This window comes from Pezoporus flaviventris, unplaced genomic scaffold, assembly GCF_033815535.1.
Source record: "Pezoporus flaviventris isolate CSIRO_AGI_PZ_B2104156 unplaced genomic scaffold, CSIRO_AGI_Pfla_v1 ptg000083l, whole genome shotgun sequence".
NCBI lineage: Eukaryota > Metazoa > Chordata > Aves > Psittaciformes > Psittacidae > Pezoporus > Pezoporus flaviventris.
In genome coordinates, this window is record NW_026892631.1 from 2543561 (window position 1) to 2559588 (window position 16028).

Here is a 16028-nt window from a genome sequence, read left to right on the forward strand (position 1 = left end):
GCTAAAGCTTCATCTTCTAAAAGATGAATCAAGTGATAATAAAAAATCTAACAGACTTCTATTCCTGAGAAGTCCCAGAGTATGCAAAGGAAGTGGCAGGCACACTCTATTCCTCAGTTCCTCAGTCTTCACAATAGGGTCACCTCAAGCACAAAGAAGGTTCTTCCCATTTAGAAAGATCCAAGTGTATCATTTCAAAGAAACAATCATGCAGGCTTTCAGCAACAAGATTTTGAATGGGTAATGACACTTCCTGGCATTGGCTCAGATATCTCTAGCAAAACACATGAAACATGACTTTGGCAAAGGTTACCAAGAAAATATACCAAGCATCTGGCCACAGCTCAGATCTTCAGTGATAAGGATTTTGTGCTTCCAGTACATTCAAGCTTACAGATCCAAAGTACCATATCCTTATTAGCTTCAATACAAACTAAACCACCTAGAAGTAAATGTCTCTAGAAAATTTCTTCATGAAGAAAGCTTTTACTGGATGAAAGTACTCAGCCCAGTTGTTGGGGGTGTTTTGGAGGGGTTTTCTAATATAATCACTCTTTACTAGGTACATAGCAAGCAAGCATACTTCCTAGCAAGCTATTTGCAGTCTGCATTAAACAACATAAAATACATAGAAGCAACACCCTATTAAGGGGTTAAACATCCTATCTAGCAGCAAAACCAACCCTGGTCTCTCTGTGAAACAGAATAGCTTTAAAGATGTCTTACAGTGCTGCAGGCAAAGTGCAAATGCCTCTCCATATTTGCAAAATAAATATCCACCTACCCTGTTTTTTTAAGTTATCCATTAATGTCTGAGTGATGTTGGTGAGGGATGAGAGTGGCACACGTTCACTTGTCAATAGACTCTCCAGAGCCTGTTAAGCAGATGCTCAGAGTTAAACATTTACTTAACTTTACTGTAAAAACATATAAGGTAAGCCAATAACAGCACAACTCTGACAATGATTTTTCATCTGTATTTTGTCTTCATATATACTTGTGGCATAAACTGATTCTACAGGAAGGCCTTCTCTCTTTTTATTAGTTTAGGAAGATGCCTTGGGGGAAGTCACAAGGCAAAATTCATTCCAGTCAGTATGCTGCAGAAAACAAACCAAAACCCACAAACAAGAAACCAACACACACCAAACCCAGAATAAAACAGCTCAATTATTTGCTTCAAATACCTCTAGGAAAAAAAAGACCATATTTTTGAAACATTTAAAACATTTAGCACTAATCTGATAATTTTTTTCCTAATAATAAAGTATATTGGCTTCTAAATACTCACCTGTTTCTTTGTAGCAGGGTATTTGATATCAAGTATTAATTCCTTTGCTTCAGCTTCAATCAAATCTGCAAAGATAATCAGAACTTCAATTCATATTTCTCAAATGAAACCTGAAAAGCAAGTCAATCCACACCATAGTTGAGGCACACAGATTCATGCCGTGAAGATGAAGACACTATCACAAAAGCTGCCAAAATAAGCTTAAGAAAATGAAACAAAACAAGAGCTCAGTATCATCTGTATCACTTAGAGGAAGAAGGATATCTAGCGTCAAATGCCAAACTCCATTACATAGCATAACGGATTGCACACAGACCATGTTTTATGCAAGCACTCGAAGTAGAATTTAGTTAAGATTTACATGGCAGACAAGGCTTATACTGGATCAGTGTATGAGATTAAATTTAACCTGGTGCAGGCAGAATGCACTTACAATGCACTACAATCATACCTGTGTTTGTCCACTTACAGGACAGATAATACAAGACCCATTTGATAACATACAATTTGAAGAAATTATACAAGAGAACCTACCCGGATCTGAGGTTTTAGCTTTGAGTAAAGCATTTAACTTCTTCACTAAATGCATATCCTTTGCTCGCTCACTCTTTTTATCACTGGAGGGAAATAATTTTAGTTATATGAGTGAAGAGAACTAAAGAATACGATAACATCACATTAATAAAAAAAAAAAACAAAACAACAAAACATCAAGTTAATGCATACAAACCAATCAGGCTATTGCCTACTATTCAGCTTGAGAAGGAAAACTAGAATCACTCTCTGTAAATATTGTTTCCAAAACAATAATGAAATTCATTTGGTTATACAGAGCACAGAGTCCTTACCTCAGTGCTAAATGGAAAGGTACATGGACAGTTTTTACACTTCCAGAGACTGGATCAACAAGGCATATCTGGTAAGTCTGGGGCTGCCATCCCTGACTGGTCACATTGTTTAGACCCATTATTTTATAACCAGGATACAACAACCTAAAAACAATAAAAAAAGCAGTGAGGAACAAAGTTAGCAACCATCCCTCTCCACACAGTGAATAAAAAGACCTATGTTACAAACCTAAGGTTTAACAACTGCTACACACATTTATCAGGGAAGACTGACAGAGAGTGTACCTATCTAAGCAGAGTGATGAAAGATAACAAAGTCCCCTTCTATGGCGCAAGCAGCTGCATTCAGTAGAAAAACTGTGGGCTGTGCAAAAATTGCTTACCAGCACTTTCTACTTTTGCCACTGGCATATCCACATATGACTTTACTGCAGCAGTACAACCAATACGCCTACCTGCTAAATGTTTCTTACCTACAGTATTTCCCCACATTGAAGGCTCCAACCCGAGGGCCTTGCTGCGTGCTCCACACTTCCAGAATGCCTCTCCTCGGAGCATAGATCACAAGGAACTGAGCTACTCTGCTTGGACCCTGTGCATTTCCAAAAGGAGAAAAATCCATCTTCTCAGTTTCCCTCTCATGAAGGTCCTCTACAGTCTGTATCCAACCAACTTCTGCATCACGGTATCCTTTGGAAGAGAAGCCAGAAGTTGATTAGCGTACAGTAATTAATACATGATTAGTACGCATCACCACCCACTTCAGTACTATTCCAGCAGCAAGCTGTCTTAAGCTTTGTTTCAAACTATGCAACAAGACTAGGTCCTGTCAAGAGCTGTGGTCCATGGACTTAGAGCAGGGCCCATCAGAGGACTCCTCAGAGCCAAACGCAGCCTCCTGCACAGCTCTGGGGAGGAACAAATTCTCCTGGGAGAAGCCACAAAAAACCCCAAAACACATCAGGTCTGTACTCTGGACATTACACCACCGAAAAGCTTCCCAGAGAAAATATGTAGTAAGTGTCTAGATTTCCCACACTTCAGAACAACAAAAAAAGATTTAAGGAAGTAAATTTGTATAACCTACTAAATAGAATAGGTATGTGTTTTCATCATTAAAACGCAACTTTTAGTAACCCAGTAAAAATACTTTTCTCTCTCGGTAACACTAATACCTTCCCTCAAAATCTTCCTAAACAAAAAAAGGCAAAGATGTTCTATGATATCACTATGTAATGGTTTAGTAAGTACAAATGAAGACTCCAAACCACAATACTAATGTACAAAACAAGTCCATAACAAGATAAGTGATGGTAAGAAGGTTGAAAAGCATTCACAACTCAGAGAGGAAAAGTACAACCCAAACCATTTAATTCAGTGGACAGTTTTGCTAAAAACTGTGGTTTTATTCCATATGTCAACATGAGGGAAAGGCAAATTATAAACCTGTGTCTGACTATCAAAGCTTGGGACTCTAACAGTACTTGCTAGGTGACAGGAAGCTCTCCAGTACTGAAGAAAGCAGTCCAAGAATATCAGAAAGCATGTATTGTAGCCAGTAAGTTTCAAGATATGAGAGGAGAAAGCATAAGGAAACATGATTAATCTAGCTATCACACTGCTAGCATGTCACTGAAGTAGCTACTATAGTCATGACCATCTGAATTGGGGGTGGAGAGAGAAGAGTTAAAGATTCTTTACTTGTTCTTAAAACTTATCTTCCATTTCATAAACAGCTGGAAAATTTTAATTGCATAGAGATACTAAGACATGCTGTAACATTAGGTATAATTACAATGAGAGCTTAATGTCTGCAGTTTAGAGACTGAGCAATCCGTGCTTGCACACTCACATGAAGGAATGAGAATCTATTAAGTTGTACATCTTACTGATTTTTCAAACTTCAGGTCATTTTCCCAGTAGAATTAAAGAAGACACTAGAGCTTCTCAAGAGAGAGAATCCTTGAGAACAGAGCTAAAGCTTTCCCCCACAAAAAGTTAGGTTACAAGCTTTCTGTTGGGATAGAAGCTGTGGGGAAAAAATAAAGACATCTACACAATACAAACCAAACACAATTTTTACTACAGGCCCTATCACTATTTCAGCGATTGGTACAACAATACCCATACAGATTTTACATTATCTGCCTTTGGTGTATAATAACAATGTACTAAAGTCATTCTTAATAATTGAAAAATACTTGGAATTCTACATCTGAACATAAGAAGCCACAATGTTTTGAAGAGTATTATTTGCTATACTGATATATACCATCATACCTTTCCACATGCGAACTGCAAGTCCTCTTGTAACATCCAGCAAAATAACCCTTCCAAAATCATCTGTTACTGCTGCCAAAGTGTTACATGGAGAAAGACATATTCTTTCACCATGGCGACGGGAATCAGGAAGTCCAAACCTAAAAAAAATAAAGGGGAAAACATAAGCAACACTAGATACCTATTATTCTTCAGAAACAGTAAACAGTATGTCATACAGATTCGCATTTCTTTTTTAAGGTAACATAAAGGTATGGGTAAAATCAAGAGCATGTTATGTCTACTGCAAGATCTCAGATCTGTTAAAGTCCTAGTGAAAACCAAAGCTCAGGAACTAGGGTGACTGCCTTGTCATACATTGTTAGGCAAAGATCTCAAGTGCAGTGGGTTACTTTATATATCCTCTCTTGTTGCCAAATAGCCTGGGGAATACTTAAAAATAATCAGGGAAAGTAAACAGGAATTATTTTAGTCTTTTATCAGCTTTCTTGATTACATAAGGCTACAAACTGTTGTTCCGGTTCTCCTCTATCAACAGTGAAATAAGATACCTCCTTTTTGAGAGGGACTTTAAACTATCATCCAGCTTCTTTGAAACACTTGAGTGATAAACTTCAGGGCTGGTATTTACGCACTTATAATGTCATTAAACTGTGCACATAGTAATAATGAGCCCACACATCTTAAGTGAAAAGGATAAGTCCACAATGATAAACTGATAGCTTCAAATGAATGATATGCAAACTACCATCACTGATTAAGGTCAAGAAAAATACATGTTCATCAATTATACACCATTTAAAATAATTCACATCATTAAAACCAGAAGAGATCTAAAGCAATTGTGACAGTATGTAAAACTCACCTCACTGCCAGTGGGGTTGCAGGTTCAACTTTCGGTTTCTGTTTTGGGGCAGGTTCTTCTTCATGTTTACTCTTCCAACCAAGCCAGCCACTTGCAGTAGAAAAACACATTGAGAGATCATACTAATGGTCCTAAAAATCCTCAAATCATTATGTTGCTACAACAAAAATACGTAACTATTTTATTACCTGGCAGCATTAAATAGTGCTGAAGTCAGTTTACTTGCAACTGCTAAGGCAACATGAGACAACAGTGGCTGTGAGGTACCCTGAAAGAAAAGAAGAAAGTGTTCAGAAAGCCAAGAAATAGTCATATGTGAGCCACCCTGAAATAAAGGAACAAAGTATTCAGAAAGCCAAGAAATAGTTCTTACACTGAACTCAACTGCAGAATAGTTTTTCAGGCCTCCTATGGACTTTCAGCTCAGAAAGCATAGCTTTAAGACTCTGCAAAATTTTAATTCACTGCCCCCAGAAAAGCCATTCTGACATCTCTTTACCATTTCAAAATCCTCCTGCAAGTCACTGGTATGTTTGTCTGCAACAGAAGTTAAAAAAACCCTGTGTATGGTTTATCATGGAGAGTTAGCGGGTGGATGGCTTTGGCATCCTTGCAAACATCAACGTAGGCAGTTTTTTCATAAACATATTGGAAAAGCAAGTACAAAATCAAAACCAGGATTCTGGCATTTTCAATCAACTTTCAATCCTGATAAGGCCAGCACACACGTAGGGTTTGACTGTGCAAGACAGAACTACATTGCCATCCTTCTCCTCCAAGACAATGCAAGATGACTAAGTGTGCTGCAAGTATTGTTAAGCCTAAATTGCAGTTTTCTTCTACAAGTAGTAGTTCCACTACATAAAATCACCACAAAATACTCAGGCCATGTGCATACATGATCAAAGGCCTCCAAACATCTGTTAAGAGGAATGTTTGCACAACTTCCAGCATAATTTTGCAGAAACCTTAGGTTACTTAATCAGCAATAAATTAACAAACGAAAAGAAACTAAAAAATGACTATCACATTAAGATAGAAAATAAAATTTCTCATTAGCAGGAACCTGTGATAGATGTTACTATCACATCCACTCCAGATCATTCCAGTTTTGAAGATCAAGAAGATCTTCTGTGCTGACACTTGTCAGCAAAAAATTAACATAAGAGTACTTCAGAACTACCCATATGGAAAAGAGCCTGGTTAATCATTCAAAATTTCAGCAAGTCAGCTTTGTAGTACATACCTCCAGGGCAAAAAAGAAACCAGTGAAAGGATTGGATCCAACAGTAACATACTGAGATATAGCAGGTGGGCTGTTTTTTATAGCTGCATTATATCCACCTATATTGGAGGCAGTCTTCATTTGATCAAAAGGAGACAGTGTCATGATGCCTAACAAAAACATTAAAGTGAATGTCTTATACTTTCAGAATAAAGGCATGCAATTGCTCTAGAAGCCTAAATATATTCCTGCCTTCTTGAATGACTAGCAAACGTTCAGAGGGGAGGGAGGAGCTGCAGCTTTAACCATAGGAATTCCAAAGGACACAGCAGAAATAACCTGATGTATTTAGGTTAATTATAAAGCATAGTTAGTTTGTTTAGAAGAGGTAAAAAGTCAGTTGAAGTCAGCATCAAAAACAACTACCAAATTCACTTCACCTGCCTTGTTAACTCCCTTCTGACATCTTACGTGGAAAGGGGAGAAGAAAAATGAAGCTGACTGTCCCTTAGACCTGCCAGTCTGACAAGAACCTGGGCTTCTGCAAATCCTAAGCAGTAGAAGTCTTCGAGAGCCTAGAAGTCAGTTTGTCTTTTTTGGAGAGGAACAATCCCAACTTTTACTTTCTTGATGTGCTAGACTCTGGAAAGACCCATACCAGCCTGAACCTGCCTGCAGACAGACCTTTAACCTGACCATAATGGGAACAACTGCACCTGATCTAGTCTCCCTTGGCTGTTCCCTGCCAAACAAGAGAGGACAAGACAGCTACAGCTGTAAATTTCTTCCCTCAAGTGGACAGGGGAGGCTCAATCAGATCTGAAGAGAAAGTAAAATATGTCTGATGATGGTTAATGACATCATTCACTACAACAGCCTTCTCCCACTATTTATTTCTATCCAACCGGTACTACTAAGAGCTCTCACCCCAAATGTAAAACACGGAAGCATTCAGTTTTATTTAAGCCAAATAGTTGAAATTAAACAGAAATGCTTACCAATACTAGCATGGTCAACAATTGTATCCACATCTTGCAAACCCCATTTCTTATAAGCTAATGGTGGAGGCTGAACATTCTCATGGCCAGATGCTGCAGCTGACAAAAGTTGATAAAACACAAAAAAATTCCTACTGAGTCAAAGACAAAGGAATAGCATAATAGAGGGGGGGAAATGATGCAATCTTAAGCCACAAAATAACCTAGTTTTAAATTAACATACATTTAAACAGCTGCTGAACTAAAATAGCCTTTTAAAATACTTACCTTAATGAAATTAAAATATTTTAAGCAATTAACTGAGTAAAACTGCAAATGATATTCCATCACATCTACGTCTTGTGCTTGCAGAGAGCTTTGTTTTACTCGTAATTTATGGTTTAATATTCTGCCCAATTTTAAAATGCCACGACAATTTATCTCTGTGGTCTGGGCATGTTTAAGTGGACACTCCTGTGCAAAAGTACTTGCAAAGTCAGCACATGCACTAGATCTGTAACAATGTGAGGTAAGAACCGTGGCAAAAATTAAGGGATAACTGAAACTCTCCACCTGTTTATGTTTTATCTTGCAGAACTGTAACAGCAGCATGCTTATACAACCTACCACACGGTGCTCTTATATGACTCTCCTCTAACCCCAGGAAACCGACCCTGCTTCCAAATTAAAGTATAAACCAGCAGTATACTAAAAAAAAAAGGATCAAAGGCTGCACAATCAAACCAGGTATCAAAAGCTCTTCCACATTAATACAAAGAGCAGTGATCATTACCAACATTATCATCACAGCATTATCACTTGCTAAAAAGTCCTTACTGTCAAGAAAAGCATTTCACCGACAGCAAAATCAGCATCCTGACATGATAAAAAGCACCTTAGCAGTATGCTGGTGGGTTAACCCCAGTGAGCAGGTAAGCACTATAGAGCTGCTTGCTCACTCCCTCCCAGTGAGATGGAGCAGAGAATTGGAAGAATAAAAATGAGACAACTTGTGGGTTGAGATAAAGACAGTTTAACAGTTAAAGCAAAAGCTCTGCATGCAAGCAAAGCAAAATAGCAAATTCATTCGCAACTTCCCATCAGCAGGCAAGTGTTTTAACTGTTTCCAGAAAAGCAGAGCTTCATCATGCATATCCCTGAGAACATTTCCTGTAGAGGAAGACGTTTCCTTCTATGCAGTAGATGCCTATATATTGATGGACAAACAAGGAAGATCCAAATTCCACCTTGGTCTGGTATTTAATAAACATAAGTAATTTTCATGTAATGTAAATTTCTATTAACAGAGTCAGAAATGAACATTTCCTCTTAATCATACCTTTTGCAACCTGATTGCGACATGCACGAAGGGACTGAAAGAGGCTGAAACCATCAATTGTCACAATTGCTGCTGGGTACAAGATACTAAGCTCTTCATTCTACGGAAGAAAATGAAAGGAGGGAGAAAAAAAATAAGAAAAAAATCACTGTTACTGTTGTAACAGCTTCTTTTCCAGCTTTTTATACTATTAACTACAAAAAGATGAGGATTACATCCAGCAAGTTAATATCTAACAAGCCACAGGCAATGGACTAAGGCAATACCACAGAAATTCAGTATTAAAACCATCCAATAGGTAAGTTCAGGCACATATTATATTTTTATCTTCTTTCAATAACTTTAATTTTTGCTTAATGCATTTTATGGCTTACGGAGAAAACAAAAAAGTTACAGTAGCTTGTGAAGGCCACAGAGAAACAGCTTTATCTAGAATGCAAGTATCAAGGTTTTATGAGCCAAATTCTGAGACTGGATTTTTTAGTGCCTGAATTACCACATGGGCACATAAATGCTAATTTGGTGATATAAATTCAAGACTCATATTCCTTAATGCTTCTGAATTTCAAAACCGATCCCAAAACATCATGTTAAATCACATGCGCATTTGTATAAAGCAAACTTGAGGATCTGTAACTTCATTAGTTTTCTGCATAAAGCACGACAACTCAGCCAAGAACAAAGCAAGCTGCTTTCCTACTAAAGAGCTTGAGCTCATCAAGAGCCTTCTCTGCAGGATACATTCATAATGACATGCAGGTTGCTACAACTATCTCCTACAAAGATTGTTTTAATTTTCAACTCTCTTCTCTGTGAAATAATTAAGATCTTATGAATGAGTACATCTAGCTCTTGGAACTTGTCCAGCTGCATTTTCTACTTTCATCAACATATTATCATGCTTCCTGCACATGAATGAATAAATAGGAAATGAATGAAGCCTTGCACGGTTATGACAGAGAAAAATAGTACAAATCTAACTAAATACTCCAAAACCAAAAAATCAATTTGGAATCCTCAAATTACACAAATTATAATTCTAGAACAAGAAATCCAGAATCTCTTGTTCTAAGGAACTGTTCATCCCATCAAAAACTGGTAAAGAACACAGAGGATTCACAGAGAAGACTCCCTTCCAAACACCATAACACTGCCACTTCACTTTTGAAATAATGTGACAAAACCTGTTCTGTGACACCAGGATGCCTGGGAATTTCATAGGTTCTGCACTTAAGCTGTAGGACAGGATCTTCATTTAACAGCTGAGCAAGAAGCAGAACTCCACTCTGGAAGAGAAAGAATAATAAGCATGAACATTTGTGCCCCTTTTCTTATGTAAGTCAAAAAGCACTACCTGCAGAAACACAAGTTTTATAGGAATAGGTGAGTCTTACAATAGCTTGGCTTATGAAACATACCTCAGTGTAAAACCTAACATAGCCAGAGGTGAAGCCAACCACAATGCAGGTCCAGTCTGGACGGCCTGTGGAACTCCTGTTGCACAATAACACACTACAAGTTACAAACAAATCCTGCTCCAAGCTGTAAGCATTTAAAACTGGAACAACGTAAGAGGACTGATGATGCATATACATAAGAGTATCAATCCTTACCTCTTCTGACTTGCCAATGGGATACACAATACACTACTCACACATTCACTAAAAAAGAAAGATAAAACCATTAAGTATCTTATTTTCTCCAGTTGTGAAATTCTGCTTTACAAGAGATTTTACCAACTCAGCATTTTAAACATTTTAAGACTATATTAATGCAGCACACAATATGTCAAATTGATACTAAAAAGCAAAAAAAACTTTTTCAAGTCATTTTCAATTACAAGTTCAAGATTACCCAAGTAGATTACAAAAGTGTTTATTACACATTGCTAGTGTTGCCTTTCATCATTCACAGACTAAATATTCTGCCAGTACTCTTCAGTAAATATGCAAGTTAAATTTCAGGTATCAAAAAGTAAATATTTTTTCCCGATCTATAATGAGATACAGAGAAGAGCCACTAAAAAAAACCCAAACAAACAAACAAAAAAAAAAAACAACAAAACAAAAAACTGAACCATACTTATCAAAATAAACTTTTGAATCACATTATGCAATTAGGTAGATTTTAGATCAATTGCATTTCACCAATTTAAGAGCATTCGAAGGGCTAACATAGTCTTCTCAGTTCACACAATAGGTGAGCATGCTCACTGCATAGCAAGCAAAGCATGCAGAAGGCAAGCAGATGAGCAAGCTTCAATATCTCCAATCAGAACTTATTGAACTGTTACCATGAGACAAAGTTTTATAGTGTCTGGGGAAACAGAAGCAATACAAAGTTTTTATGAAAGAGCATATAAATTCAAGATGACATCCCAAACAGCACTTAAAGTATAACTGCCTGCAGTACTGTTGATTATTTGCATTTCAGGTCACCTCCATTCCCCAAGGAGTGATTAAATTATCAGCTAGACAATTACAGAAAAAAGGCTTCCTAAATGCATGCTTGACATCAACCACAATTCAGTTACAACTTCAAAGCAGTGTTGAATATCTCAGTGGAATCTCATCTTCCAATAGCAAAGCTTGGCCACCGCAAAACATTATCAGTTGGAGGCAACTGGTGACAAAAAAGTCATGTCTTTTGACAATCTGATAGTAATTTATTATTTACCATCTTACCATACTTCCACAGATATAGAACCTTCACCTACAGTAAACCCTTGCAAACCTTAAATCAAGGTGTAGTGAATACAACCATGTCAATTAAAGAAAGCTTCCTGTCCTGTATAACAGCATGTCTCTTGGGCTGTAACAGTAGTAAGAAAGAAAATCCCAAACAGCCAAACAGAATTTCCTTTCCTTTTTTTTGTTTTAATAAAAGATGACAGAATAATTTCAGAAAAAAAAAAACAAAAACAAAAACTTAAAGAGATGCACATAAACCAGTTTAAATGTGTGCACCAGCAGTTAGGTTATGAGCTTTACAGATTGGAGAGAAACTGATTAAGTCAACACCTCCTGCAGTGTAACAGAAGGTTGAAGCCAATAAGAAGCATGTGGAAAGGCAGACAGCAACTCAAGGCTGCAAACTTAATAACAAGATGCAAAATCCTCTTCCATATGGGAGATTTGTGGAAAGCATCTGTCTGGTTATTTGAAGACAGAGAGACCAGAAATGTTGTATAAATACCAAATGTATGACCAAAGCAAATTTTTCAAGCCCCTAAATGACTTAGAGTCCAAAACTATTTGTGGATCAGAGACATAGTGTTATATTTGCTTGAGATTTCAAAAATGAAAAGGAGTATTGCTAAAACAACTTCATATGTTTCCATTTGCAACATCCCCTAACAAAATTTAATCCCTACTTTAAAAGTAGATTTTTTTTCCAGAAGGGTACTTCTTTTTTTCCCTCCTAGTACAGGAATTTATAAACAGTATCATAATCCAGATCTCTTCAGATGTCTAAATTACATGCAAATACACTCACTTGCCGAGAGAGGACCTCTCTTAATTTATATGAACTTGTCCTGAGGTATCACACTATACATGAAGAGTGACTTTTGCAGACAATGTTTCTGATCACCCAGGTCACTTCTGTTTTCAACATTAAAATGCGTAAGACAATGAATGCATCCAGATGTAAGAAGAAATAAGCCCCAAACTCCACAACCCTACAAGTAAAAAGCATATACTACCAATTATTAAACATGGAAATGATATTTTTATCACAGCTGTATTTCAACACCTACCCTTCTTCAACATTCAGAGAGCCACTCCAGCCAACAGCATACTGCATCTCCTCCTTCCCCTTGTCACCATACTTCCATTTAGCTGCCATTAAGAATAAAGATACCATCTGTAAAAACTGCTTTGCATCTCACAAATGTAGTTCTATTCCTAATCCTTCCCTTCTAATGGATGTACAATACACCCACCACACTTAGCTAAGCACCTTGTCATAAATGTGAAGACATGGAATAATGCACGATTACAATTCTGAAATGACTGTTTTTTAATAAGATTTATACAGTAATATCTACTTTATCAAATTTTAAAAGTTCAATTTACGAAACAGGGATCCTTAGGAGAAAAGCACTATGGAAGAGCACGCTTCTTCTGAAAAGATTACTGAAGATGAGCTTAAATGAACAGAAAATTCTAATTTTAACTGCTAAGAAGGACACAGGAATCTTACATTAAATTTGACAATATTTAATCATCACATCATATTCAAGGTTAGAAAACACTACAGCTTGTTATGCACAAGGTGCTATTACAGCTGACATTTGTTGAATCAACTCCCAGATGCCAAATAAAGAAAGGTAGTGTTGTGTGCCATTTATCTGACACCTAAAACCTGAGACACAGGGACACTTCTGCCCCTGCGTGGTACAGTTGCTACCGCACCACTGAGCAGAAGCAAGTCTCCAGCTAGTGAGCTCTTGGCAAGGTAAATTGACTCCTTACTCCTGATCCAGTAAGAACTTTCTTAAGAGTACTGTTACCTTTCCATTCTTTGTGAAAAATTAGCAACTAATCTATATCAGCTTTGGAACACACAAGGGAATGCAGGGAATGCCAAATGCAGCATGACAACTCAATACAATCTACCTCATTATGCAACTGAGCTTCAAGTCCCTGTTCTTGTTTTCAGATGGTGTAATATGCCCCATGGCAGGAGGTTTCACTTCTTCATGTTCACGTGCAACCAACTACAGTTGTTAACACAATCAATACCTCAGCACTTATGTAGACAGCAGCTAGCTTATCAGTGTTCACAACAGTAAGGGTACCTTTAAAAGTTCCAAGAGCCCTACTTGAGAGTAAAATATAAAGCTTCCCATTATTCAAGACAAAGAATAATTTTCTATCGAAGATAGGAATCTCAAAACCAATCCACCTCAATATCCCTCCTCCAAGTGCCCCTGGCTCAGTTAGCTCTTTTGTTTCTTCAAAAGGAAGAGAAAAACAAGGTCAAATATTTCTTAATGGCTAAAGTTAATACAAACGTTTGGGTTTTCTTATTGAGCACAACTGATGTAAGTATCTTGGAGCATCTCAAAACAACTGGGTAGTTACAGCATATATTAACTATACATGATAAAAGTTTTCTCCAACCAAAATACAGCTAAGAAGTAAAACCAAAACAACTTACTTCCCAAGCAGTACCTAAAAATTGCATGATGTACACTATAAAACACTCCAAAATTATTGAAGGTATGCCTTGAGGGTGTAAGTGGATGGGGTAGAAACAAATCTTGTCCTGATTGCTATTAAATGTACTAGATGTACTAGCATATACACTTAGTAGCATGTATACTTACATACTAAAAAGACTGCCTTCTGTTCATTAGCTATTACCATCAGGTCATTTGTTGGTGATAAGGACAACACACAATCCTGAAGCCAGTAATTTCTCTGGTTCTTGGAATTAGATTCCTCTTCTTCCTATAGGTAAATGTATACAAGAGTTTCTAAACATAGAAGAACTTGCAAGATTCATGACAACAGTTTGGCTTGCCCTCTATACCAGCACTGAATGGACTGTTACTTATCCAGTCACTAGAAATTGCATGAAAAGCCAAGAGAAATGCACCAACCTTGTACTAATTCTATGTGTTTACAAATCAAAACCCAAAGTACTCATCACTAATTCTGCTCTTCAAAATATCTCCTTTCACCAAAGAGACATTAGAAAAACAAAATTTAAAGCATTATTGTTATGGATTAGAGACTGGAGAGAATCTCTTTAGCTGTTCTCATCATAATCCATACTCAAAATGAATAATTTATCCAAGCTCATACACTGACCAGCATTAAGTAAACATATGCACATAGGAAGAACATAACTAAGCTGGCATTCACACTAAAGCCTCATGGTAACGTGCAACAGGTACCATGTCTTTTCACAAGAAGGAGCTTACAAAGAAAAAAAATTCAGGTTTAGTGTCAAGTTTTAAAGGTTTAACGATGGGTAAGTTACAGATTTAGATACCACCACTAAGTATAAAAGCAAACAGACTGCATCGTTTCTCCTTGGAGCAGTGTCAAATGTTTGACTGCAGAACAAACAAAGGTAGCTCCTGTTAACCATAATTCAAAGGAAGAAAGCAGGTAATAGGCTTTGAGCAGACAGCTAAAAGGTGTCTCAGAGATGATACTCCAGCTTTCTTACCTCCATCCTCTTACCCTGATCACAGCAATACAAACACCTTCCCTTGTCCAGTCTCTGTTTCCATAGCCACCTACCCAAGCCCACCTCCTCCTAGCTCTCCAAAATATTACTGCATCCCCTAGGATCCCAAAGCAGCTATGCACAAAGAACCCAACAGTTTCAATGTGATCCTTTTGATTCATGCAATTTATCCTGTTGTTATGAAGTTACACCTACTTCAAAATATACACATGTACTCCCAAATGAAAAAAGTAGGAATAATTTGTATATCATAATCAGCTATTCATTGCGTTTCTTTCTTTTCATAAGGTTGTACCATAAATGGATCACCTTGCGCACATAAGAATACCCTGTATATCCATCACAAGCTCTACATTAGCACACCACAAATATTCTGCTAACTTTGTCCACATTATCCATTGATTTGTGCAAGAGGACAACCTATTTTCATGCCATTTTTGTCTGCTGCTGGATGCCAAGTTCTATAGCAACAATTTTTCCCTGATTACTGGCATTTGTCAAGTCTTCACAAAGAGGTGATGAAGTTGTCTGTGATACCCATGTTAATTTTAACTCCTCATGACAGAGGTAAATATATCGTACCAAAGCACATAACCAAACCCCAAAGAAAAGCCTTATACTAGATTTTAATGTAATGATTTTCAAACTGAGGTAAAAGAATCGAAAATGAAAGGCTTTTTTCAAGATTAAAAGGAATTAAAATTATATCTTAAACAAAGAATTCAACATAAGCATGAATATACAAAGAACCTGAAATCTAAAGGCATCAAATATGGCCATCTTCTATTAGTGACAAAAATAAACTAAGTGTTAAAACAGAAAAGGCACTGCACCTGTCAAAAGAAACTCCTTTATAAGGCAAAAGGCTGAAAAATTAAAATCAGCGTTTAAAACATGACTTTAACATCATCATCCCAACAAACTAGTTAATATAAAAAGACACCTTGTGGAAGAAAAGAATGCCTTCTCAAAAGCTCTGTTCCATGAAACTTGACAAGT

At 37.1% G+C, this 16028-nt stretch overlaps 1 protein-coding gene across 5 annotated transcripts in view; it reads right to left on the reverse strand.

Moving 5' to 3' along the window:
* RAB3GAP2 (RAB3 GTPase activating non-catalytic protein subunit 2) overlaps positions 1 to 16028 on the reverse strand; it is a 43749-nt gene that overhangs the window by 15170 nt on the left and 12551 nt on the right. For 2 of the 5 annotated variants that reach the window (XM_061475129.1, XM_061475127.1), the window contains exons 3-18: positions 14158 to 14281; positions 12583 to 12664; positions 10439 to 10486; positions 10244 to 10319; positions 10010 to 10111; positions 8826 to 8925; positions 7508 to 7606; positions 6531 to 6679; positions 5473 to 5552; positions 5285 to 5374; positions 4420 to 4559; positions 2613 to 2829; positions 2140 to 2283; positions 1826 to 1908; positions 1292 to 1356; positions 785 to 875 (exon numbers count right to left, since the gene is read on the reverse strand). In XM_061475129.1, coding sequence (XP_061331113.1) covers positions 785 to 875; positions 1292 to 1356; positions 1826 to 1908; positions 2140 to 2283; positions 2613 to 2829; positions 4420 to 4559; positions 5285 to 5374; positions 5473 to 5552; positions 6531 to 6679; positions 7508 to 7606; positions 8826 to 8925; positions 10010 to 10111; positions 10244 to 10319; positions 10439 to 10486; positions 12583 to 12664; positions 14158 to 14281 — 1690 coding nt within the window. The remainder of the gene's footprint in view (positions 1 to 784; positions 876 to 1291; positions 1357 to 1825; positions 1909 to 2139; positions 2284 to 2612; positions 2830 to 4419; positions 4560 to 5284; positions 5375 to 5472; positions 5553 to 6530; positions 6680 to 7507; positions 7607 to 8825; positions 8926 to 10009; positions 10112 to 10243; positions 10320 to 10438; positions 10487 to 12582; positions 12665 to 14157; positions 14282 to 16028) is intronic. The other 3 variants (XM_061475131.1, XM_061475132.1, XM_061475130.1) reach the window with 2 other exon arrangements.